The 27,133-nt window shown below is 50.8% G+C and overlaps 1 protein-coding gene across 2 annotated transcripts in view; it reads right to left on the reverse strand.

The window, feature by feature from the left end:
- The window catches only part of CHRDL2 (chordin like 2), a 32,325-nt gene extending 10,981 nt beyond the window's left edge, over positions 1 to 21,344 (reverse strand). For both annotated transcript variants that reach the window (XM_057748258.1, XM_057748257.1), the window contains exons 1-6: positions 21,059 to 21,344; positions 10,479 to 10,591; positions 6,592 to 6,685; positions 4,427 to 4,569; positions 2,135 to 2,228; positions 259 to 314 (exon numbers count right to left, since the gene is read on the reverse strand). In XM_057748258.1, coding sequence (XP_057604241.1) covers positions 259 to 314; positions 2,135 to 2,228; positions 4,427 to 4,569; positions 6,592 to 6,685; positions 10,479 to 10,591; positions 21,059 to 21,140 — 582 coding nt within the window. In that variant the 5' untranslated portion in view covers positions 21,141 to 21,344. The remainder of the gene's footprint in view (positions 1 to 258; positions 315 to 2,134; positions 2,229 to 4,426; positions 4,570 to 6,591; positions 6,686 to 10,478; positions 10,592 to 21,058) is intronic.
- Between the last annotated feature and the right edge of the window lie 5,789 nt (positions 21,345 to 27,133).

Consider the following 27,133-nt stretch of genomic DNA (forward strand, 5'->3'; position numbering starts at 1 on the left):
GGAAGCTTGGGGCCTGCTCCTGCCTGTGTGGTGTTTTTTCCCAGACCCCTCCTGACGCACCAGCCACGATGGGCACTGTGGTGGAAGTCTAAGGAGAGGGCCTGGAATCTGGTGGTGGCTGATGGAGCCGACCCAGGGGACACATGAGAAATAAGGACAATAACTGATATTGCCTGCTCCAGAGCGAGCTGGTTTAGGCTCCAGATACCAGCCGGCTCGCTTCCTTCCCCCACCCTGTCCATGAAGCCGTGCACTCACCACCCCACGGTGTGGCTGTGTGGCATCCTCTTCATCTGATTTCTCACTTGACCCGTCTGGAGACCCAAAGAGAAGTCAGGTCAGCCTCTGCCTCCTCAGCCTTGCTGGCCGGAGCCCTGTGGGCCTCCACCTCTAGGCTCTGTCCTCTCAAGGCCCGGTGCAACTTCTGCAGCCCCCACACACCAGTAGGCCGCTTTGCCCCAGGGAGACTTATTCCTACTTCTCATTACAGTGTCTCCTCACCCTGGGGTTGATGAAGTCCCTGCAACTGGGCCACGGCCTCCGTTTCCCCACACTGGCCTCCTGGTCACTTAAGACTGAACAGCGTGGCTGGGCCAGGGCATCTCGTTCCGTGCTCGTCACAGATGGCCCAAGGGCTCCGAATCCCACCCCCACAGCCTGCTTAGCTGCAGTGCCCGGGGCAGCCTCTCTGCCCAGCCGCGGCTGAAGTCACCAGACTTGGTCTACACGACACACCCCCGGTGGTTGCCCCTGGCCCCTCTGGCCCTCCCACTGGAACAGCCTAGGACCCCTCCATCCCCTACCCCCTGGGGCGTCAGCACACAAAACCCGCTGGAGTCCCGCGACTTCCTAGAACCCTGAGTGGGATTCTCTCCCCTTCACCCCTGCCTCACGTACAGTCTGGCTGCCACTGAGCAATCTGGGCTCAAAGACCCAGAATGCTGGAATCAGACTGTTGGTTAGAAATCACCACGGCCAATCTCTCAGTGTGCACATAGCACAGCTGAGGCCCAGAGAGGGGAAAGAATCTGCAGGAGTTAGCTGGGAGACCTAGGACTAAACTGGGATCACTGGCTCCTGGTCTGGTGCCCTTCCACAATGCCAACACCTGCGGAAGCATTCTACGAGGGTGAGTCAAAAATTATCTGCACTCTGGCTGTAGAATTTACAGAAGCTTTAATGTAACTGGAGTACAGATAATTTTTGACTCACCCTCATACAGTGGAGTACTCCCCTCTCTGAGTCCTGCCTCCTCCGGGAAGCTTTCCTGGACTACCTCAGCCCACAGAGAACAATCTGACCATCTGTGTACTTCATCTGCCCAAGCTGCTTGCCCTGCACTCGCCAATGTGTCGCCTCTCTCTGTCCTATACAGAGATGCTACCTGGATTCTGCTCCACACAGTGAGCTTTGGTGAGCCTAGGCCTGTGCCCAGCCCTGCCATGAGGAAGGCAAGAGGAGACATGATCCCTGCCTGTACAGACCTCTCTCTTGTGCCTCTTCTGATCCTCTTGGCCTCATCTGATTGCAGGGATTTTGTCCCCTCATTGCAGGCACTGCAGCAGAACCCCCTTCACATGGGCTCCAGCCAACGTCCCTCAAACTCAACCTGCCCACAGGTGCCCTCATGCCACGCCTCCTCCGTGTCTCCACCCCCATCTCTACTCCCGCCTCTGCTCCCAGGTCAGCCTAGCACAACAGGGGAGTGTGAAGGAATTACCCCGCCTTGGGGTGAATCTTTGAACAATGGGAGTTGGTGGCTGGTGGACAAATACCTCCTCTTCCTCTATCACCTCCAGACTTTTCTGAGGAGCAGAAGGCTACTTAGAGCAGTTAAGTCACCCTTGATATTAAGCAAAGGCCAGCTCCCCAACACATTCCTGTGTTGTTTTTCCTTCCCTCTCTGCTTCACTCTTCCCTCCCCTCCTTCCTGCTCCCTGAGATTGCAATAAAAAATAATGCACATCAGCCTCAGGCACAGGCTCAGCTTTCTAGAGGGTGCAGCTAAGCCACTGCCCTGTGGAAGGAATGGTCTGCTACATGGTGGGTATCCCCTGAGGTTCCCCCCAACAGTCCCTGGCTGGGTCCCTGCAGTGGGATGGGTGGACACTGCCAGATCTAGGGACAGACTCACCTTTGCAGGCCTGGCAGCAGGAGGCGGGCAGCGGGAGCGGTGCAGGGCAGCCTGGTTCTGGGCAGGTCATGAGGCCACAGTAGATCTGGCCCTCCTGACAGAGCAAACAGGAGCTGGGAGATGAGCTCTGATGAGGAGCAGCTTTGGGGCTGGGAGAGCCCCTGCCCTGGGAGCAGATGGCCTTGAGGTCTCCTCTGAGACGAGGAGGGAGGGAGCAACAGCGTGCACTGGGCAGGGCCCAGCCAGCTCAGAGGAGGGGTCCCTGTACCCTTCCCACTCTCACTCCAGGCCCTGAGGTAACAGTTATCTTTCAGCTTCTAAAGCGTTTTCATACCCAGTCTCTCCCTAGGTCTCCCAGAAACCCAGTGAGGTAGGATTCTCCTATCCTACAGATGGGGAGGGACTGCAGAGGGGCCTGGACCCTCTGAAGTCAGAGACATAGCTGGGCAGAATTGACTAGAACCCAGTCTTCAGGCTTTTCCTACTGCTATCAATGTCCTTCTCCCCGGCCTAGAACAGGGAGCCCAGCATAGAGGAGGAGGCGTGTGTGTGACTCCTTGGGTTCATCTTGCTCTTACTGCAACTCTATGTCCCCAACTTCACGACCCAGCCTGGAAAGGCAAGACTGCAGGAGGAAGGGCCTTCTGGGAGTCAGAGGCCAGATGACCTCAGGTGAGTCACTTCTCTTCTCTGGGCCTGTTTCCTCCTCTGTGAAATTCCATCTGATTGTGAAATCAAATGAGGGAATGGTTATAAAAACCCTTGTTAAACTGCAAGGCACAATGTGTACCTGGGAGGAAGTGATATTACCTTGAGTCCTTTCCCCCTTCCTTTTCCAGCGAGTCTCAGAAGTAAGGATTCTGATCTTTCAAACCAGTCCCATATAAACAGGGATGAGAAGAAAGAAGGGGAGACCCAAGTATGCAGGGAGAGGGGACAAGGGATCACAGGAATGCTCTCACCACCCCACCACCATCAGTTCCGTCTCTTCCCACAGCCCCCTCCTAATCTAGGTGCTCATCCCTTCATAGGAAGTCACACGATGCAGGTAAAGGAATGTGGGTTTGGAATCATGTGGCCCTGGGTCTGAATTCTGAGTCTTAACTAGCTGTGTGACCTTAGGCAAATTGCTTAACTGCTTTTGAGCCTCAGTTTTATTATCTCAGAAATATGAATAGTGATATCCTTCTCACAGGGCCACTGGGATGCTGTATGTAAACATAGGGCATTTCCTGGTAGGTAAAGTGTACTAGTTCACTGCAAGAGGCCCAGGCCCTGCGAAAATAACCATTCTCTACGCTGACTTCTAAGTGGTCATTCTTGTTATTATAAGTTGTTTGCTCTGCAGCACAGATGCCTTAAAATTCAGATTCTCAGAGTGATGGGATCCTCTCGCTGAAAAGAAGGGAGGCAGGCGCAAGAGAGGTGACACAAGGTCACACAGGGAACCATGGCAGAAACATGGGTGTCTGACACCTGGTCTAGGCCTCTTACCCTCTCATCGCTGCTTAAGCAGATTATTATTTTAGTTGGAGAAGACCTTGGAGATCACCTGGTCAGGCTCCCTTACACACTCAGAGGAACCGAGGCTAGAGAAGTTTGATGGTCAGGTAGTAGGGAAATCGGGAGGGCAGGAGTTTCTCCCAGCAAAGCACAGATGTGGTAAACCCAAGGGTGAGGATAACATGCTAGAGGGTACCTGCAAACATGCAGCAGGGCCATGCCTAGAACCCCCTGAGGAGGAGGGGAAGATTTTCCAGCTCAGGCCCCGCTTGACTTCAGTCTCTGGTTCAGCCCTGCCTGTCCCTAGGCCCAACTCTGACCACAGCAGCGGAGTTTACGCGGCTTCAGATTAAATTACATTCACTACAAGCCGTCTGGCCCTGTCTCTGTGTCCCAGGATTGATAACTGATCACTCACTCACTCACTCATTCACTCATTCATTCATTCAACAGTCATTACAGACATCTGTGTGCCGGGCCCTGAGCTGGGAGCAGTGAATGATACAGAAATGAGTTGAATGTATCCCCTCCCCTCAAGGAGCGCAGAGTCTACCGGGGGACACAGTAATGGCCAATGTCAGTGCAAGGTGACCGGGCAGCTCAGGAGGATATGGAAGCCCAGGGAAAGGCAGGACATTCCAAGCCCCGGATGTTCCCTTCCCCCTGAGTCCACTCACTCTCACTGCCCTTTGACCAGGAGGAACAATTCCCCCACCCCGCTCCTCCACACCACCGTGCTCTGCAGGCCCAGACCACTGGCCTGGGCTAAAGGGAAGTAGAAGGTCTTACGGTACAGCTGCAGAGGACACACTGGTTGGGCAGGCGGGAAGGGAGCAGCTCGTGGGCACTGAAGATTTCTCCATGTTGGTACATGGTCCCATTGTGCTGGCAGGACCTTGGCGGGGCCCGGAGCCCAGAGGGGGTGTGAGGTTCTGCAGGTGGGGAGGGGAAGGAGGAAAAAGAAAATGGTCTAAGGGCTTTGCCAGAACTAACTGGGCCACTTTTCTGAAATTTTTGTGTCTTTTCCCTTGTCATTTAAACCAAGCTCTGACCTCAGCCTTCCCAGCCAGCCCTCATATGAGTGAACCAAGAGGTGCCCTGGACACCTATGTCTGACCATGTCACTCCCTCCCATGGCCTTCTAGCCCCTTAGTTTCAGAGCGGGCCCTGACTGGAGCAAGAAGGCAAGGCCAGAAGCCTCAGCTCCACTGAGCGCCACTCAGTGGGGACCTGCGTTAGTTCATGCAACATTCAGTAAGCATCCCTGGGGCATCTCCTAGTGCCAGGCAGTGTTCTCGGTGCTGGGGGTACAGCAGTGGACAAAACAAGGTCCCACGTGGAGTTTCATCCTAGGGGCGTAGTCAGCTGGTATGATCTGGCCTGTTTGTGCTCCTGACATTCCCTGGCCACCAGAACCACCTCCCCCACCTCCCACCCCCGTCATCTGCCAATTAGTCGGTCCTCACCCCATTGGGTAGAGGGGTAAGCCTCCGGTCCAGGAGGAATCTGCTCATTCTTTTGAGACACCTTTACTAAGCACCTTCTCTGCACCAGGTGCCATGCTGCATGTTGAGAATGGAGTGCAAATAAGACCCAGCCCCTCCTATCAGGAAACGGACACTCTCCCTGGGTAGAGAGACGGGCCCCAAGCAGTGACACCGTATGGTATGGGCTAGGGTGATGGAAGCACAGGAGTTCTGGCAGCACAGAGGAGGCGCCCCCAGCGTAGCCCGGGGAGGGTGGTCAGGGAAGGCTTCCTGAAGGGGCTGATGGCTGAGCTGAGTCTTGAGGAACGTGCAGACCAGGCAAAGGGGCAAGGCTGGGAGAGAGAGAGGGAGTGAGGAGCATGTGAGGAAGAAGGAGCCTGGGCCAAGGCATAGTCAGCAAGGAGCAGTCAGGACTCCTGGGGTCAGCCTCAGCCGGGGAGGAGGCATGATGCCCCCTCACTGGGCAAGACTAAGCACAGAGCCCCTGCTCCTCTAGGGAACCCAGAGCCAGGAAACTATGACCCAAGTTGGAGTCATGGTCAGATCCCTACTGGGGTCCCACTTGGAAAAGGAGCCCTGCTACATACATACTCCACACAGCTCCCCAGCTTCCCAGGAGAGCCATGGGTCCAGAGTCTGGAGCTGAGGCTACAAACCTGCAACCCCTCCCTTCCTCCCTTCATCACCGTCTTGATGCCACCAAACACGAGGATCCTCCTCTCAACATGTCGCGGCCTTCTGAGTTGGCCTCCCCACTCATTTGCCACTTGGTTATGCCAGTTTCTTCTCAGACCTCCTCTCCTCTCCTCTTTCCTCTCCTCTCCTCTCCTCTCCTCTCCTCTCCTCTCCTCTCCTCTCCTCTCCTCTCCTCTCCTCTCCTCTCCTCTCCTCTCTCTTACCTCTGCTTCCTAGGATCCCAGTCTCAGAGGCTCTTAGTAGATTCTTAAAATCATGGACATTTAGCATCAGGGCACACAGAATCCCTAAACCCCAGCGCTGGGAGGAATCTCAGAGTACATGTTCTCCAACTCCTTTGGCCATTCCCAGCCCCTGGCAGTAATCCTGGGGTCACCCTGCAGGGCCTCCCAGCCCCGGCTCTGTCACCTCCACTTACACGGGGCACGTCCACTCCCTCAGGCTCTGGCCAGCCCGGGATAGATCGCAGCCCACGTGTGCCATCAACAAGCCAAGCACGCCCGTTTCCTTCAGCCATTTTCCACATTCCCTCCCTCCTCCTGCCAAGCACAGCTACTTCAGAAGGAGAAGTTTGTGGCTATTCCAGCTCTCCTTGGGGATCTGTGGAGGATGTCTTCCCCTGAGCACCTTGGTGTCTCAACAGCTCTGGTGGCTGGAGACTGCCCCTCGCATTCCAGGGACCTCCTTCAGCTGGAGGCCTGTGTCAGGAGTGGGTCAAGGGTCGGCAGGCAAGCGGGAGGCTGGCACACGGGCAGGACTGAGGCGACTCACCCACACACCGGGGACAGCACTGCTGCGGCTCCGTCACAGGCTGGGGGCAGTGGACAGGCGGGCAGTGGAGGCGGTAACAACTCACATGTGCAGTCTGGAGGGGACACAGGGGTCAGTCCTGGTTCCAAAGAGCCACTGCCTCCCACCGTCCTCTCCCCAAACCCCCTCCCAACTGCGGGCACTGCACTCCTCTTAAGCCTGCAATGGGATAAAAGTGATAAATTCCACGTGTCCAGTCTCTCCCCTTCCCCTGCTCACTTGCATGGCTCGCCCATCCGTGTCCCTTCCCACCACGGAGGAGGGCACCGTGTGCCTGGATGTGCACAGATCTTGGGTCCCTTTGTGGTGTTTGAGAAATACAAGTAAAAGACTTGGGTTATTTCAACACTGATCTTGACTGTGCTATTTTAACTCCAGGCCTTTGTTCTTTTACCTCTGGACCTGAACCTCAGGGCTAAGAGAGGAGTGTGACACACAAAGGGAGGTGATAGGGATGGGATGTGGAGAAGACTCAGGGTTTTGTGATCTGCCCCCTAAATCTCTGGGAAGTGTGGGGGATCCCATATAAAGCTGTGGGATTGGTACCAGAGGAAGGGCCTGGAGTTCTTAGGCTTTTTCAAATACAGCAAATGAGGGAGTAGAGGCAGAGAAACATTCACAGAGAGAGAAGCGGAAACTGAAGAGCTGGAGGGAGAGGCCACCACTGGAGGTTTTCCGAGGCAGTTTGTCAGCCTGTCGCAGGCGTCCTCCACCTTCCTCTCCCCTCTGCTGTAAGGGGCGTTGCCCTGTGTTGTAACATACCCTGTCTCTTCTACCGAACCACGAATTCCCAAGCACAAGGGCCAAGCCTCGCTCTATTCATCTCTGAATTGTCAGCACAGGGCCTTGCACCAAGCGAGTGCCTGCTGAAGTTTGAATGAATGAATGAGTGAACAAATGAGAGCCAGGAGGGGAGGGAGAGATGGTCTCCCTCTTAGTCAAGTGGAGCCAGCTTTGTTTAATCTTTGAAGTTGGCAAGTGTGTTTTCAGTCCCCGGCCCACCTGAGTGCGCCCAAAACACTTCTCTCAAGACCGCCTCCTGCCCCATGGGGAACCCTGGACCAGGCCTTAGTCCCTCAGGGGTCGCTGCTTGCCAAGATGGCCAGAGGTGACTACAAGGATTGATCAATGCTAAGGGACATTCTAGAGTCCACAAAATTGGTCTGAGCTCCAAAAGGGGCCTTCTAGAGGCCTGGCACACAGGGGTGCCTGATGAATATCCGGAGGGTGAACGGAGCCCCTTAGATGAGGAACTAGGGTAGAGTGTAGGAACGCTGTTGTCTGAAGAGTGAGAATCTCTCTCTTGATTCTGGCCTTGAAGGAACCAAGGGATGGAGATGATGAGTGACATGCAGCAGGAAGGAAGGTGGAGACAGACTGGGGGTGGGAGGGTGGGGTGAAAGTGCAGGGGCAAGGTGGGAGGCCTTGCAGCCAACGCGCCCCTTTCAGGAAAGCCATAACTACCATTTATTGAGTGGCAACTAGATAGGGGCGTTATGTTATCTAGAAATGTATTATCTCACTACATCCTTCCAACAACCCTAGAGGTAGATATTATTATCCACAGTTTCAAAATGAGAAAAGAGCCTCTGAGAGGTTAGGGTGCCTAAGACACACAGCAGGTAAGCACTGGGTAGGGTCTGTGCACTTGCCATGAGAGTGCCTCTGGTGGAGGGGCAGGGGCGCACTCGTTCACTCAGTATTTACTGCGTGACAGCTGGGTGCCACATCCTTTCCTGGGTACTTAGGGACATAGCAGTGAGTGAGAGACAAGAGTTCTTCTCTCGTGGAGCTTCCATCCTAGCAGGGGGAGAAAAATAAACAAGTAGGAGCACGAGCATGTCAGATGTTAAATTTATAACAGGAATAAAAGAGGGTAAGGTGATTGCGTTAACAAAGTTAGACTATTTTAGAAGCAGCTGTAGAGAAAGCCTCATAAGGAGGTAACTTCATGTTATGAACTGCGAGATGAGAAGGAACCATTCCTGGGAAGATCTGGGGGAAGAACATTCTGGGTGGAGGAACAAGTCGGACTGAGTCTGAAGTGTTGGCGCGGGTAGCAAATGCGGTTGCAGAGTCAGGCAGAAGCCTAATCACGTAGAGCCCACAGCAGGCAATTTGAATTTTACTTTAGGTGCAACGAGAAGCCGTTGGAGGGATTTAAGAGCTTCTGAATGACTTTAGCTTCATGTTCAGAAAAGATCCTTCTAGCTACTGTGCGGAGGACAGATTAGGAAGGGGTACGGGGATACCCTGTGGGATGCTCACATAGCAGCCCAGGTGAGAGGGGAAGGTGGCTTAGATTAGGGGGAGCGGTGATGATGGAGGGAAGGGATTCAGGGTGTATTTGGGGAATGTCAGTTACAGCCCTTGGGGTGAGGAAACTGTATGTGTGAACTCCGGGGAGGGAGAAGTGAATTAGCTCCACTGGATCACAAAACTTGGACTTTGTCAACTGGACCGCATGATATGTCTGGAATTTTCTGTTATGGTTTCCTTCCTGTTTTTTGGCTATATTTCACAAAGCTTTGTTTTTGAAAAGGCTGATTGGCCTCAGATGTGCTAAGGAAAACTAAGGGGAGGTAGGGATGGGGGGTTGTGTTCCCACTGGCGTCAGCTTCGACCAGGGGCCAACATGGTCGAAGCAGTGGGGAATCAGAAGGAAAGACCCCAGGAGGAGTGAGACCCCAGTGGTTGGAGTCGGGAGAGGGGCTGGCCCCTGACCCCCCACCTCCCAGGGTTTCCTCAGAAGCTCTTCTCTGCTCCCACCCTGAGGATTGTTTTAACAAGGGAGGCTCTCGCAGCCTTGGCTGCACAGGGCAAGAGAGGGGCCAAGGGGCTGGCTCCAGCTGGGTGCTAGGTACCCCTCCTCCAGCACCGGCACCTGGACAGAGAGAGCTGCGGACTTCACACCAGTGAGGCTGGGCCCCCGGCAGCTGAGCCAGACCCAGAGGGGTCAAGCCTCCTAAATCACGTCCTCCTTCCCCATCCTCCAACCCCATATCTGGCCTGGGAATTCTAGACCACATGGGGGTCTCATTTATTCTACCTAAGTTGACTGTGCAAGGCCCTGTGGAGGGTGCTGGGTTGGGGTGAGCTGGAAGGAGACAGAGGTTAACAAAAAGATCTGGTCTCTGTCCCAGTTGGTACAGCCTTCTGCAAGACCTGGAAATGGGCACGCGTGAAGGCCCAGGAAGACCTGCTCCCAGGGCTCCATCTAGGAGAGGCGGTAACTAACAGACACACATAACCATTTTACTTGGCCAACAGTGATCGAGAGAAAGGGACAGAGAAACTTATGTGGCCTCACAGAAGAAGAAAATACTTCCAGGTGAGGGATCAAGTAAGGCTGCTGGTGGAGATGGCATTTGGGTGAAGCTGCAAAGAACAAATATTTGGACCAGTGGCATTGAGAGAACGCATCCTAAGGCAGGGTGGCAAGAGAGGAGGCTGGAGGAGACAGCCTGAGGAAAGGAAGGATTAGGAGTTCAGGCCAGGAAGGCTGTCTTCTGCTGCATGGGCACAGGGAGGCGGGCACCAGCAGGAAAGAAGGCTGGACGAGAGATGGGAGGTGTGGGTCCTCACTCCAGCCCAGCCACTGACCCACTGTGTGATTTATCTCTGGGAGGCACACAGTAGGCATCTATGCCTACGTATTAGATACTCAGTAGAGAAGTGGTATGGCCACAAGTCCCTCGGTTGCTGCTGACAGCATGATTCTAGGAGCCCCTGTTCCAGAGTGCCCCTGACCCCCAGAGTCAGGCTGTCCTCCCTCCCTCCGGGGTGCCTTCACTGGAGGTCTCCCAGACATACCTGTCACAGGTGGCCAGGTGGCCAGAGGAACCTACCTCAGAGCAAGTACAGCGCAGGCAATACATCAGGCCTTGGGGCTCCAGGTAAGGGTGCCAGCTCTCGCCGGGGGCATATCTCTTCCCATGGAAAAGGCAGAACATGTCTGGGCCTGGCAAACCAACCAGTGCTTTGTCAGTCACAGGAGGCTCCAGCCTGATGTCCCTGCCTCATCCCTCCTTCTTTCTGACTCTAGGAAGGAAGTCATCTGGACCACTCAAGTGAAAGAGAATCCACAGGATGTGCTCTCCTAGTCAGGGGGCCAGAATGTCTGAGTTTGAATATCTACTTCACCACATACTTGCTGTGTGACTTTGGGCATGTCACTGCCTGTCTCTGAACCTTAACACTTCTCTCATAGGGTGGTTAGGGGATCAAGCAGTGAAAATGCTTTACAGATTTAAATTGTGATATAAATGTTAGTTATTGTAATTAGATGAATAATCTGAGGCCCAGAGAGTCCAAACTACACCTCTAAAAACACACAGTAAGTCAGTCATCAAGCAGGGATGCCAGCCAAGTCTCCTGACTCACAGTGCAGTGCTCCTTCTGTCCTCATAATCACACTTGCTTCCTTTTCCTTTGTGCCATGTTGCTTATTTATTTACTACATCTCTGTACCTTCCCTCCCTTGCCCTCTGCTGCTCCCCTGCCTACACACACACACACGCACACACACACACCCCCTCTCTGGGCCATGTGACCTATCTTTCAAATAAAGCCACTGACAGCAGCTTTCCTGCTTTCATACTATACTATGTCCCTATATCTCAGTGAGCTCTGATGGAAATTTCTTGAATTGGGAAAACAAACTGCAACCTAGTGAAAGGTTGTTAGAAAACTGACTTTTAAATATCTTTAAAAACAGTCATTCGTACTGTGACTGCACATTAATTGATTATTTTTGTAATCTGCATATCAGTTGTCAATATGCAGATGAATGCTTCTAAGAATGATTGAAATAGTTCATTTCCTTATGTGAGTTAGATATCTCTCCTGCAACCCTGCTTTCTTGAGACCTCCACACCTCTCTCCTTCCATAGCCAGTCAATTGCCCAGTCTTTCAAGCTCTCTCTAGAACACTCTTGTCCTTACCTCTCACCAGCTCAGCACCTAGCCTCAGGTCAGGGCTCCAGGTCAGGTCCTGAGGCCCCCTTGCCCTGTCCCTCTGCCTCTGGCCCTATCCGTGCCAGCCCTCCTCCACACAGGTAACTGGTGATTTTTACAACCCAGAAGGGATGCTATCATTCCTACAAAAAACTTTCCATTGTCCAAAGAATAATCTAAGTTCTTTTAAGGGGGAAACTGAGAGGCCTAGCATAACTTAAGTGTCCATAAAGACATATTGAATTAAAGGAGATTGAAATTTGGAGAAAGGAACCCAACATTTATTGATGATATTCTGTTTATGTCAATTACTTAATTATCTTATTATTCAAAGTTTTGAGAATTAAATTGGATAACGCTTGGAAAGTGCTTAATTAGCCCAGTCCCCGACACTTAGTTGTATCAATTATCATGATAATTATGGTAACAATGACCCTGCAAGGTGGACATTATCATCTGTTCAAGATTCAAGATGATAAGGTCAGTTTTGCAGGGTCATGGGGATTGTTATCATGATTATAAGAAAACTAGATGAGAGAACTGAGGATCACAAAGACTGAGTGACATGCCTGAGGCCACCCGGCTGTCGATTTGAACCCAGGACCCCAGGCTCCCAAGCCGAGATCCCTTCAGTTCACCTCACCTGCTATGGCTTTTTGCTCAAACTCAGGGCCTAGAGGTTTCTTCTCTCAGCCCCACCAGCCTCCATCCACCATTCCCTATTTTTTTCTCTTGGTCCCCTATTGGTCTAGAATCTAGAGGTCGCCTTTCATGCCCCCTCCTGCATACTTTCTAGAGTCTCACGCTTTCTGAATCATTCGCTTAGTTGTTTAAACTCGCAGAATCGCAGAGCACCAAAAGCAGTACAGTAGCAGGCGCAGCTCACCCGTGAGGCAGGACTTCCCTCTCCGTGTTGGGGATGGGCTGGAGCAGAGGACAGGAACTAAGGGCCATGCCTAACCTTTAGAAATTTTCCTTTGTGAGAAGCTGAGACCAGCCTCCCCCAGCTCCCCGTACTGCTTCCGCGCTGCCTTTTGGGCCTCCCAGAACAAAGGTTTGAGACCATGGTCATGATGCCCTCAGAGTCTGTGCTTCAGTGGCCTCTGGGGGCCATGACTTAGTTTGCTCCCCACCCGCTCCCCAGCCCCGCCAAGTAGAGGGGGGATCAGACAGCAGATCCCATTCCCAGCAAGGCCCCGGCTGGCCCATATCAAATGAGCTGTGTTTATCTCTCAGCCTCCGCTGGCAGAGAGGGCAGGACACAGGCCCAGCTGGGGTGCTTGTCAGAGCCAGCCCAACTCTCCAAGGACTGAATAATGTCTTTCTTCCTCAGTCCCCTCCCCCGACCAGGGAAGGGGGCGATTGCAACACTGCTGCAGCCTTAGGTCTTAGCTTCGCTGCTGAAGAAACCCTGGCCCCCCTTCCCTGGGGCAGCCCTGAAGCCTGGTGCCTGTGCCAGTCGGCACCCCCTCCCCTTCTCCGCCGGCTCAGAGCATGAAGACAGAGAGAATGTCTCAGCTCATGCCCAGGCCGGGAGGCCCCTCCCCTTCATGGATGGACCTGGCAGCAGCTAAGAATGTGGGGGGCCCCACCACGCCCTCCAAGGTGAGAAGCACAAGGAAGGGTGGCATGCCCGGAGCTCCCGCGTCTAGGGAGGTGAGTGCCCGAGGCCACGCCAAAACCAGGCAGGAGGAGGAACTGCCAGACCACAGGCTGCCTCCCGCCGTCCTGACCCTTGCCCTCGTCCTCCTTATGCCACGAATTCACTGTGTAATGCTGAGGAAGACTCTTTCTTCCCTTCTCTGAGCCTCAGTTTCCCATCTACAAAATAAGGTGTGGGGGTGAACTCTGACCTTCACGGGTGTTCTGTACAAATAGTTTATGAACCCGTGATTTCAAAATTCTAGGACTCCAAGGTTCTCGACTTCTAAGAGTCAAGATTTGAGAATTCCAGGCTTCTAAGAGCCTACCTTTCATTAGAACACAAAGCTTCTAGAATTGTATGATGTTGTGGTTCTAAGATTTGATCATTTCAAGCTTCCATATTTTAGGATGTGTTGATGGTCCCATACAGTTAGGCTCTTGGGGGCTCCAACGGGGGCTAGGATGAGGCTCAGGCAGCCAGTGCAACAGATCCTGAGTGACAGGGAGAAGGAGGCAAAGTTTGTTTCTCACATCCCCGTCCTTCCCATCCACTCTCTGAGGTCCTCTGGAGTGGCCTTCCCACTCCAGCCCTGGCCTGAGGCCTGCCCTGCCTCCTCGCTCTATCCCTCCGTCACATCTCATCCCACCCATCATCTCTTTTTCCAACCTGGGGGCCAACTGCGCCTTCTCTCAGGGGACTTTAGGAGTTAATGGCCCCCCGGCAGTGATGTCTAACCCAGGACAAAGACGTTCGTGGAGGAAGTTTTTGTTTGAAGAGGATGACTGACCCTGTTCCAGGCTTTAGAGAGAGAGGAATTAAAGTGGGACAGATCCATATACCCCTCCAAACCCTTTACCCAGTGTGTGTATCGCCCCCACACTCTGGCCTCAGAGTCACATAGGCTGGGGTTCAAATTGGATTTGGCTTTTATCTGTAGCCTGCATTTAGACAAGCTCTTTTAACATTCCAGGCCTCAGTTTCTATACCTGCTAAATGGGATTTGTAAAAATCTCTACCTTTGGGGGTTATTGCAGAATTAAATAATATATTTAACACACCTAATGCCTGCCACATATTAGATGCTCAGTTAAATGGTAAATAAAAACAGACAAAAAGCAGACCAGGGTGCTGAGCCCAAACTTCCCTAACAGTCTGTTTCTCATGGTATTCCTTGTACTCCCAGAATTCTATGGGCAGCCCCCAGGTACCTATTAGGGCACGAACATCATGGTACCTGCCACTAAGGTCAAATCTCCCAGGTCTCAACCTCACCAACCCTGCTTCCTGTAGTTCCCTGCACTCTCCTAGCCCCAGTTACAAGCCAGACTCCCTCAACACCACCTCTGCCTACACAGATCTGGGCTAGGGTGCAGAGATGAAAGTGGTCAGAAAGGTTGGAAGCGAGAATTGGGAGGGCAGGGATGGGAGGCCAGAGATCAGGCTGGAGAAAGAGGCAGAGGCTCACGAAGGGCCTTGAGAGCCCCAAAGGCAGAGGAAAGCCACAGAAAGGCTTTAAACTAGGGTGCGCCCATGGTCAGGTTTGCATTTTAGAATCATCAGTGGAGAATGGATTGGAGAGCAAGATTGGAGGCAGAGAGAACAGGGGAGGCTGTTGCACTCATCTGTTTTGAAGTGATGCTGGCCTGGATCAAGACAGAAGCAGTGCTGATCGGCAAAAGGACAGATTTGAGGAACACTTAGTAGGTACAGTAGGTAGGCTTTCAGACAGACAGGGTATGGGTGGAGAGGGTGAAGGAGCAGTTAAGGGTGGGACTGAGGTTTCAGGCCTGAATAGCCAGGTGAATATGGGGTTCTTAGCACGATAGGCAGTACATGTTGTTATCATTAGTACTGATGTATCATTTTCATTAGTAACAGTAACGTTAGTTCTTGCTATTCATTCATTTATTGAGCATTTTGTATATCTAGTCATACATGTTTATGGGCCTGGTACATAACTAAATAAGACACAGTCCCCACCCTCAAGGAGCTTACAGCCTAATGAAGAAGACATATAGATATAATACATAGAGTTGGACAAGTTCTATGATAGTGGAAGCATGGGGGCTTCAGGGAAGTCTTCCCTGAGAAGATGCCTGAGCTGGATCTTGAAGGAGTTAATAAGGTAGAGCCGGGCAGAGCAGGAGCTGCATGTAAAGGCACCAGGGAGGGGGTGACCGTGGTTCAGCAGACCACGGACGGCGACTGGGGCATGCTGGGCGCTAGCTCCCCTTCCTGCAGGAAGCACCCGCTTGGTTAGGCCATGGCCAAACTCTCTACCTAGCATGACACTGACTCAGAGTGATTGGACTCCGTTGACCTAATCTGAATTCAGAGTAGCGACATTTGTCAGACAGACTCTGGTATCTGTCACAATGTTATCATGTCACCCCAGCCTGTCACAAGCAGGCTCCCACCTGCTTTTCCAGCAGAACTCTCTGTGGCGGCTGTTTTTTAAGCCTCATCTCTTCTTGCTAAATTTCTCACTCCCTGCTCCCAGCCCCCACCCACGCTCCTTCGTGCTTCTGTGCCTTTACACATGCTGTTTCTTCTGCCTGGAATGTGATTCCCCATCTCCAATATTTGACCAACTCCTCATTCTTCTGAAGCCTGTTTAGATGCCACCCTGTGAAGCCACCTCAACCTTCCAGGCCACTGGCCAGTCCTTACTAGGGATCCCACAAAACTGAGTTCAGCCCTCTGAATAATTTTCATCACACTAGATTAGAAGGGCTTATTGAATGGATTCCTCTTCCTTACTAAACTGTGAGCTTCTTGAGAGCAAGGACCAGATCTCATTCATTTTTGTATCTCCAGTGTTCTGTGCAGAGCCTACACAGAGTTGGCGCTTAATAAACGAATGCACCATGGAAGAATGGAGTTAAAGGAGGTTCTGGAAGAGGAGGTGATTGCTGGTCCTTAATTCTGGAAAGCTCTTGCTTTAACAAAAAGGGAAATAATTATGTGACAAGAGAGCCAAATCCCTCTTGGCACTTTGACCTTGCCACCTAACAGGAATTAGCTTTTGTCCTCCTTTTTCCAGCTCCCGTCATCTGAACTCCCAAACTACCCACCAAACCAACCACCATGTACAAAAAGGCCAGGAGCCCAAGCAGGTATGGGGCTAAGTGATTCCATGATCTTCACATGTAAGTCAGAATTCCCAAACTCTTCCATCCAAGGTCATCCCACAGTCTGCCTTGAAACCCTCATGCTGTGATAAAGGTTTCTTGAGGAGTAGCCAGGAGTGGGTAGTGTGGCTGGGAATTCTTCCAAAAGGAGGCAGAAAAGACAACGAGAAAGAATCTTCTGGGCTGCGGGAGAGGCTTTATAAGACCACAAAAGTGGCACCAGGTGGAGCTGGGGCTGGAACTGTGGCTGGCCTGTGCCCGGCCTGCGAGAACTCAGGAAACCTGAGTGAGCCAGCCCGCGAGGGAATGTGAGGACGTTTACATCTTTTCCCTCACGCCCACTCAGCCATACTTTATTTATTTATAGTTCCCTTTTCACACACACTTGCTCCCCTCTGAGACATAAGCTCTGCTCTGGGCACTGGCACTGGACGGGGAGGCCTCCTAGGGGAATCAGAAATGAAAACCTTGGCTCCTCCGTGGCTGCGCTGTGAAACCTAGGGAAAGGGCCTGAACTTTGCCGAACCTGAATTCTTATCTGGCACGTGACAGATGTTCAGTAGCATAGAAGGACCTCAGAGGAGAGCGTCATCAAACCAGGAAAGGCAGCTCTGTTTGCCTGGCAAGAGTCAGGGGGCAGAGAAGAGACTATTTACATTCTATTCTGCCTTGGACACACATGATTTATAGATTCACAGAATCTTAGAAAGTTATGGATTGAGCGATGATGTCCAATCCCCCATTTTACAGAGGTGGACACTGAGTCCCAGAGAGGGGTTAGGACTTGTCTAAGATCATTGATTTTTTGCCAGCATGAACGCCAATGCCAGTCTTCAGATCTGGGTAGGTGGGAGCTGCTTAGGGGATGGAAGGGACAGGATCAGAAGAAATGGCTTTAAATCGCAAACAAAAGGACTTAGCTGAGACACAAGGAAGAATACTGTAGTCAGGAAGAATCCTGACCAGAAGAATGGGTAACAGAAGAAGAGTGTGGCACAGCCTTCTCTGGGATGGGATCCTGCCCAGAGGCAGGGGGATGCCTGCAATGATCTCTGCATTGCACCTCCCAGCAGCACTGCTTGTGTGCCCGTCCTTCTTCTCTGGGAGTCCAAGGGATTCAAGGTCCCTCTCCCAGAGCCTGGCGCCGGCTGGGGGAACTTGAGAGGCCAGTCCTGGAACAGGTGCAACAGCTGGAGCAACTGCACAGCTGCTGCCGGGCTCCCCTCAGCAGCCTGCAGGCCAGTGAGTGAGACAGAGACCTCTACCGGTGGGAGAGAGGAGGTGCAGAACCTCCTAGACAGATCCAGAGAGGGGCCTGGCTGGCGCCAGATGTCAGCCCTCTGTACCCACTGTCCCAGGCCCTCTAGGCACTTTCTGTTGCTGTTTGAGAATCCGTCTGTCTATCCACTCCTCCCTGACAGGGCAGGAGTACCAGTCTGCAGAGCCGCTTTCCCCCAATTCCCTTTTTCAAAGGTCAGAGCAGACTTAGAATGAAGGCAACAGCATCTTTTGGTCTTAGAGTCTTAGAATCATGGGATATTAAAGCTGGAATGGTCCTCAGTGATTATCTATTTGACTCTAACCATCTCGCTTTATAGCTGGGAAAACTCAGGGGCAGAAGAAAGCAACTTGCCCTGGGTCACAGTCAGAATTGGTGGCAGAGCCAGGGCTGAAGCCCTGACCTTCTGATTCCAAGTTTGCCCTCTGCACCATATCATACCATGGGAGCTCTCTTCCCACCCCATCTCTGCCTCCAGGGTCTGGGGTTTCGTCACCTGGGAACAAAAATTTTGATTCCCGTAGTATATATAACCCTTGGAGATAGAATAGAGGAGCCAATGTTTTTACCTGATAACGGACTCTCTCCTGAAGTCAGCACTGGATGGAGGGAGAGATGAGAAAGCAGAAATGTGCTGGACACCTTAACGTGGGGGCACAATTAGTAAGGAAAGAGCACAAAGAAGAGGAGCTGACATAGGAGAAAGAGCACTGGAGAGGGAATCGAAGTACTAGGCAGGTTCTTGTTCCACACACAGAAGAGGGGATGGGTGCCCAAAGCAGCTGACATCATGTGTGCCTGCAGCTCAGCCTGGGACTGGGATCAGTACTGGACCAGATCAGGCACCCACCCTGGGTAAGGGCTCTAGCTGAGCATGGAATCAGGGTTTGATCTATGGTAGTGTTTGAGGATGAGGGCTCAGCCTGTGGCTGGAGCTGAGATTTAGTTTGGGCTGGGATCAAGGCTCAATCTGTGGTGGGAAAGAGAGCTAAGGATAGAATAGCCTTTGTTTGAATACTCTCGTACTTTAAATAAGGAGCAAGCTGTCACGCATGTTCACAGGCCCTAGGCATTCCGCAAGACTGGGCCGCCTCAGGAGTCTGACACCGCATGGGCTGGAGAATTTCCATTTGTTGGCACCACTTCTGAAAGCACCTAAGATGTCACCAGGAGATTTCTTACCTACAACAGGCCTGAGATCTTACTAACTAAACTTACTAAACTAAGATGAGGGCCTTCATAGGAGATCTTCAAATAAGACCTTGGTAAGTGACTATAGGATTGTTTCTAGATTCATAGGTTGTTAGCACTACACAGAATAAGGCTCAGAGAAGGAAAGCGTTTGTCTTAATTCACACAAACAGTAAATGACAAATCAGGGACTAGGATCTAGGTCTCTGTTCTTTTCTTTAATAAATTTGCTGTTGTGACTTTGGGCAAGCCACTCCCCCTTTCTGGACTTCAGTTTAACTATAAGGATTGGTACACTGAGGGGCAGAAGCAGATGGTTTTCAAAGGTTCTTCCAGCTTTGATATCCCAGAATCTTACATCCCTCTGACTACCAGCCCACCTCACCTTAACTCAACAGTTCTGCTCCAAGGTTTTTCTTGCATGTCAGGAACTAGGCTCCAGATTAGAGGAGACGGAATACTAGCAGCACCTAGTGAAAAATACGGCCCAAAGGCCAGTGGAGGCACAGAGGAGGGGAGATCAGAGTGGATCGGGTGGCAGGGAGAGTTTGCTGGAAGAGGTGTGACCTAAGCAAGGCTGTAGAGTTCTGACAAGCTCTGGGAGGCAAGGAGGAGAGGGTAGGACAAGAGCAACCTGCATAAAGAACTGATTAGGACACCTTTCTAAGACACATCCGAGGGCAATGAAATCTGGAGAAAAGCCTTGGGGGTTAAGAGTGATGTGCCAAGTGGAAAGGAGGCAGGCATGGAGGGCATCCTGTGCTAAGTCTCTTTTAAGAAACAACAGGAAGGTATTAGGAGGAAACCTCCAGGGCTCCAGGAGGAGGAGGAGACATTGACTGAGTGGTAGGCATTGTGCTGGGTACAGTTACCTCATTTAATCCTCCCAAGAAGCATTTGGGTTCCAGGTGACTATGTGTCTTAGATGCAGAAATTGAGGCTCAGAGAAGTTGTCACTTATGAAAAGTCACACAGCTACTAAGGGGCAGAGCCAAGACTTGAACCAACACTGGGCTCTTTTCAGGACTTGTTACTAAGGACTTCTGTGAGTCTCATGCTGCTGGCAGCCCAGAGACAACTAGACATGCAGCCCGCCCTCATGATCAGAGCAAAGAGTGAAACAAAATCCAGCACTGCCGGCTCCAGAAAGTCACGTGCAAAAGAAGGCAGAGATGGGGGAGCTGAGCTGTGGAGAGGAAAGAGCTCTAGGTTGGGAAACTGGGGTTTCATCCTAGGCTCTGCCTGAGCCTCGGTTTCTTTATTGGGTATGCCTGTTGCGGAAACAGTGAGGAAACTGAGGTTCAGAGAGATTATATAAACTGTTTGAGGGTACACTGTGTCTAAGTGAAAAAACATGAATTAGGGAACATGTGTTTCAAGAACCTGCCATGGACCAGCAGTTGCTGGTACTGGTTGCTTTCCATGTTTTCTTGAATTTAATCCTCAGAATAGTCCTGGGATTTTCATTCCCATTTTACAGATTAGGAAAGTGATGCTCAGAGATGTGCCCTCCATGCCTGCCTCCTACCAGTATTCAACAGATCTGGGATAATGAAGACCCTGGTCTATCTCACTGTGCCCTGCTGCCTCCTGGTGTCTTGTAGTTCCAAATCAGGGTTCCTTCCAGAATGCTGTGGGACAGGAGGCAAAAAGCATAGGATTTGGAATTGGAGAGTTCTGGCTTTGGATAGCTCACTAGCTCTGTAACCTTAAGCAAGTTTCTTCTCTCGGTCTAAGTTTTCAATCTGTAAAACGCAAATGATAATACCCACCTCATGGGAGTGTTATGAGCATCAAAAGAGAAAAGCAATGGGAAAGTTATCCTGGTTAGCTCTTCTTTCTTTGCACCGGTTCTCTTTAAATGCAAGGCTCTTCGTCTTCATCACACCCTTGCAGCCAAACATACCAGCCTCTCTAGTAGGAATAAGCATCTCCCCTCCCCCACAGAAAGCACAGTGCCCTGCCCTCTTTCCCACTGCTCTCAGTTCCCTCATCCCCGGGTCCATGGCTGCAGCTCCCTTGGCTCTGAGTCTTGCCAAGTTCCCCCCAGTCTCCCAGACTCATCGGCCCATACTGGTCCTCAGAGAAGTCTCCACCCTCCCGGCACAGGTGCTCCCTGGATGGCTGTCAGAGCAGTCTGGGGTCTTAAGTCCTGGCACTTTCCCGCACATCCCGGGGGGCTCCCATCCCTCTTATGCCATCCAGCACATCCACCCCGCTACTTACGGGCTCGTGCGTGAGAGTCCAAGGGGAACCAGAGCAGCGCGAGTCCCAGCAAGGAGGGGAGGACCCTCACCTCGGGAACCATCCTTCCTTTCCCCAGGGTCAGGCCCCCAGACGCTGAGCCGGAAGGGGGGTCGGGAGAAAATGAGATGAGGGGGACACTGAGGCACAAAGCAATCCGCAGACTCAGGGAGGGCGGCTGCTACCGTGAAGATTCAGAGAAAGGTCGAGAAGAAGGTGATGAGGACAATAAGGGAAGTCCAAGGTGGGAATAAGAGGAAGGTGAAAAGAGAACACAGGGAAAGAGATGGAGGGATAGAGGAAGGTATGTAAGAGGGGAAAGCAATTAAAGCAAAGGAGAGGTGAGAGGGAGGGGAGGAGAAGAAAGACGGGAAAGGACAGGGGTCCACTGAGCGCGCAGCGCCGGGCGAGGCGCGCGGGACTGGCGGGCTGTTCCGGGCGCGCGGGCTGGAAGCGGCCGGCGCCCCCTGCTCGCTGGGCTCAGGGTCGGGCCGCGGGGTCCTGGGGCCCGGCGAGGCGGCGGCACCGGCGGCGGCGACGGCGCGGCGGCCGCGGAGGGAGGCTTCGCGCGGGCAGGCTGTGCACGCCAAGGGCGCCAGGCGCCGCGCTCGGGCGCATTTGTACTTTGCCGCGGGAAGCAGGCAGCCCGGCCTGGCGCTGGCCTAGCGCTGGCGCCTCCTCTGGGGCACCGCGGGCTCGGTGGATTGGCCACCCGAGAAACAGGCCCACTTTTCCCCCTCCTCTCTCGTGCCGGTCTCTGGGACAGACGCTCCAGGCGCGGCGCCGAGAGGAGGCGAGGGGGCTGGGGAGGGGGAAGGAGCCACCCGGGCCACGGGGTTTAACCCCTGACTCCCCGCGGTGCCTAGAGTGCAGGAGGACCGAACCCAGTTAGTCTTCAGGTGGAACTTTCTGGCGGGGAAGGACGAGCTGTCGAGTCGGAGAGGGAAAGCTGGCTGCGGGACCGAGAGGCGCTCAGGTTAGGGAGCTCGGCGGTGCGTGCACAGAACTCCGCCTCTGGATGAAATCGGGACACTTGCTCTTCTTGATTCTGTTTGTGGACTTGGCCGCTCCACCTCAGAATCTGTTCTCAGATCCCGATACTACATTGAGATCTTCGTATCTTCAGTATATTTTATTATATTTAATGTCTTCTAAAATTGGGATCTTGGTATCTTCCGTATCTTTTATTATGTTTAATGTCTTCCCACAGTTGTTTCGAACGTGAAATGAGATAATGAACGTCAAAGCACTCAGATCTCCAAAGGAAGGAGTCCTAATTCCAGGAGCCTGAAATGCTCTTACCAGTTACCCCCGAAACCCACAGGCAGCATGCCCAAGCTAAAATCCAGCCCAGGGCAATCCTTGGCCCTTCCTCTGGGAATCTTCCTCTGTTTCCCCCTCCTAGTCAGAAGCAGGACACATCTCTCCTTTGCCTCTGCAAGTAAGGCCTGCACCTCTCTGAGAATGTTGGTCATACTCAGTCCTCTTGAGTAAGAGCTTTTTGTCCAAGTGCTGTCTTTCTTATCAGAAGGTGAGCTCTGGCAGGGCAGGGCCTAGAGCTCCCCACCCCAGCTCATGGTTGGTGCCCCATACCTTGTGTGGAAGGAGTATGAATTAATAGGACCTAAGAAGAGAATCACCAGCTCTGTCCAGACAAGAAATACTCAAACTCTGAACTCAAAAGGGCAGGGCTCTTGTCCTGCCTCTCCCTAGCTTGCTTGGACTTTGTGGGCAAGTTCATCCATCCCGACTTTGGACCTCAACTTCCTGCCCAGCTTCTCTGGAAACTCCAGTAAATGTTGGAGGCAAGAAGATTGGGAAGAGTAAGAGATAAGACGGGATGTTGAATCACATCCCACTCTGGTAGGGAATCACATTTCTATGTTGAAACACTTCTGTGTCTGTAAAGATAACTTCCTGGGCTAAGGCTGGACTCCCCATCTACTGTGTTGCCAGTTCATACTCTCCAAGAACAGAGAGCACTGGAGGAACCAGTGATCCCAGAAACAGAGCTTCCCCAGGGCTCTCTGAATCAGAGACAAACAGGATCTGCCCCGGGTGCCCTTCAGACTTGATTTCTCCTTCTCCAACATGGCCAGCCACTTCCTCTCCCTTGAGTTTCCCTTTTGGCTTAGGCTTTCAGGGAACTCAGAGTCAAACTGAGCATTTAACTGCATCCCCCTCCTCCTTTTTTTGGTCACGCTCCCTGGCTTGTGTCAGGGATTGAACCCTCACCGTTGGCAGTGAAAGCGCAGAGTCCTAACCACTGGACAGCCAGGGAATTCCCATTTTAATGTTTAATTGTAGAAATAATCTCATCCCAAGGACCTGGGACAGAGATCTTTTCCTTTCTCCATCTTTGTTTAAAGTCTGCTATACACATATATTCATGTCTTAGGTAGAAGAGGTGGATTAAGATTGGCCTCCTCTACATCCTGCCCATTCTGCTTCAGAAAAGGTCTCTACCAAAAAAAAAAAAAAAGAAAGAAAGAAAAGGTCTCTACTATGAGACGAAAAAGGTCTCAACACTCCTCTCCATCTTTATTGTCCTCAGAGTTCAGGCCATCTTCATACCCTAATGGACCTTCCTAACAGCCTCTTAGCAAGTCTCCTGCTCCTAGTGTGGGCTGGGCCCCTCCAGTCTATTTTCTTCACACCTGCCATAAGAATTATGTTGATCATTTCTACTGGCAAAGCTGATCACATCATTTTCCCACTTAAAACCCATTATTGGAAATAAAAAAATATATAACATTAAGTGAAATGTGATATCTTGGATTGGATTCTGGGACAGTAAAAGGACATTAGTGGAAAAACTGGTGAATAAAGTCCATACTTCATAGTAACGTACAGACACTAGTTTCTCAGCCTTGACCAACGTGCCATGGCTACAGAAGATGATAACGTTGGGGGAAACAGGGTGCAAGATCTATGGTTCTTAGATAAAAACTCTGTACTATCTTTGCAACTTTTCTGTCAGTCTAAAATCCTTCCAAAATAAAAAGTTTATTAAATAAACAACAGGATAAAACATTATTGACTTCCTATCATTTACGGATTACAACCCAAAATTGTTAGCGTTGGATTGAAGACCACACGTATTTTGGCTCCTACTCACATTGCCACCTACCCTGTACTTTCACCATCCACTCACCTTCCCCAAACTGGCCATGCATTTTCACACCTCCATAGCTTTGTATATGTTTTCTTTCTGCCTGGACTATCTTTCTCCTCCTTCATCTAGTGAATTTTGTTTTACTTTTCAAAAGTCAGCTCTGGACTTCCCTGGTGGCACAGTGGTTAAGAATCTACCTGCCAATGCAGGGGACACCAGTTCGAGCCCTGGTCCGGAAAGATCCCACATGCAACTAAGCCCATGTGCCCTAGAGCCCGCGTGCCACAACTACTGAGCCTGCATGCTGCAACTACTGAAGCTCGCACACCTAGAGCCTGTGCTCCGCAATAAGAGAAGCCACCTCACTGAGAAACCCGTGTATCACAACAAAGAGTGGCCCCTGCTTGCCACAACTAGAGAAAGCCCACAGGCAGTAATGAAGACCCAACACAGAATAAATAAAAATAAATTTAAAAAATCAAAAAAAAGCAAAAGTCAGCTCTGAGTCATTTCTCTCTCAGGCCTTCCCTGAGTCCCCCAGGCAAAGTGAATTTTTGGTAGCAATTTGTTTTTTAACTATCGAAGTTAAATATTTGGATTTCTACCCTGCACTCTGAGGGCAGGTTTTATTTGTTTGTTTTCATTCATATCTATGTTTTCAGCATTTAGCAAAGTCCCTGACACATGAAGATACTGGATAAATAATTGCTTCATGAAGACCTCAGTGACTTGAAAAGATATTATTCTCTCATGGGAGAGCCTTCAGCACCCCTATTGCCCTCAGCTTTAATCAGTGATTGACGTAAGAAACAAGCCCGTAAGGAAAGTTTCTGTCTTCTGTAGAAATGCTGTTGAGGATGGTTGTCCATGCATTATCTAACATCCTTTTAAAAAGAAGATTTGATATGTTCTTCCAAAATCTAGTCAGGAATAAAATAGTATCTACTCATAGCAATTTGTTGCACCAAGTTTGTCTGACACCTGCTTGCTTCCCTCTTAGGGAACTTGCTCACAGCCTTCCTTGGTGGCCCACTGCACTGTTGGACAGCTCTATTAGAAAATTCTTTAATTGAAATCTGATTCTCTGAGATTCCCCACGGTACTCCTAGCTCTGCCCTCAGGGCTGCACAGAACAAGCCAACTCCTTTGGTCTTTTGAGAGCTCTACAGAGATGTGAAGCAGAGAACTCCTCTTTTGTACTCTCATCCTTACCTGTTCTGGCCCTGGAACCCCTAATGCCACATTAAGTTTTCTCTCTCTTCAAATGTGCTGAGCTATTCCCTCCACCCGCCCCACCCCCCACACTCTATGTTTTTTCCCTAACACCCTCCCTCTACCCACTCTTATCTGTCTGGCTTATTTTTCCAGGATCAAGGTAACCTCTTTCATTCATCCAGCAATTATTGAGAGCCACCTCTGTACCGGGCACTGTGCTAGGTGCTAGGGACACAGTGGAGAACAAGACAGACACTGATGCTTCCAGGTTCTCGCTGAAGTCTCTCTAATGGCCTTCTTTCCTCCATGCTTCTGTATCTCCATTATAGCACTTATCACATTGTACCACCAAAGGCTTTATGGCACCTCCTCTAAAGTGAGAACATACACTGTTATTTATTTAATATCTTCCCTAGCCTTCACCACACAGCTTTGTACATAGTAGCTGCTAAATAAAGGTTTGTTGAACAATATTCTTTTTCTTTCAAATAGTCCTCTTGTGACTTGTTGTTTGTGGCCAACAGGTCCTCCTCCTGGACTGCAGGCTGCTTGATTATGTAAAGTTAACATAGCAATAAGGATCACAGAATTCAGTGTCAAGGAAAGTTTTCTTAATTCAGTCCACTTAATTCTGCAAGTAAGATTCTAAAAGCAGATTTACCATATGAGAGTTGATACAAGAGGACTACATAATACGTACTACAACAGTGGTATGCTTGCTGATAAATGTTTAACAACCAGTTCTCCAGGGGAAAAAAGTTTTGGTTTATAGCATTTGCCAATTTCCATCGTGTAAATATTCCCATCAGGGCCGATTTCAGGCTACCAATGGACATTATTGAATGTGGAGTTGAGATGCAAGTAGGACACTATTATGCAGTATTTCCATCATATAGATACAATAAATGTAAGTAACTTCAAGAACATTGATAGTAAAATGTAAAATAATTAGGAGGCAATCATTTGAATGTTTTAAATATAACTCATTTAATTGTAAATTTATATAATTTAATGTTTAGTAATGATTGAGTTTAACAATCAGCTTGCAAAATTTCTGAAAATTTACCACTGGGCTCTCCTGAGCCCTTATAAGCCAGCTCTAGTGCACTGCCTTTATGTGATGTCTTGAAAAGGGTGAACAAACTGACTCGTGAAAGTTGTGTCCAATTTAGATACATTAAGAGGAGAGTCTTATTTAAAGGAGCTGTTAAAGTTTATGTTATTTGTAAAGTGAACAATCCCCACTCCACTTCCACCCTTCAGCCAGCTCAGAGTTATTCATCCATGTAAAAATGTTTAAGACCTACTGATATTTTAGGACATGTTCATTTGGATCTCCAGATACTGTGCATATAGTTGGCCTAAATAAATGTCTGTAGGATAAATGTGAGGCTCACCCATATTTATTTGTATGGGTGCTTATGTGACTATGTGACTATTACTAAGTCCTTTTTTTCCTCATCGGTGGGCCATCTCTTCCCAGGACAGCCTGTACACAGAGATTCTGATGGAGGAGGTATCAGGAAAGCAGGATGGGGGAACACATAGCCCTTAATTTCCTAGGGCCCTCATGAGGGAAACTGAGTGGGGACAAAGTGTCTTCAATGGAAGACCTGGAGTAGGAGCATCCTTCATCCAGGTCCTAAGCTTTGCAACCAACCAGAAGCCTCCTCCACTGCCACCGTTAGTCATCACTAACCAAGCACCAAGGAGAATGGATCTTCTGT

The sequence above is a fragment of the Hippopotamus amphibius genome, chromosome 9 (genome assembly GCF_030028045.1).
Source record: "Hippopotamus amphibius kiboko isolate mHipAmp2 chromosome 9, mHipAmp2.hap2, whole genome shotgun sequence".
In the NCBI taxonomy this organism is placed as follows: domain Eukaryota; kingdom Metazoa; phylum Chordata; class Mammalia; order Artiodactyla; family Hippopotamidae; genus Hippopotamus; species Hippopotamus amphibius.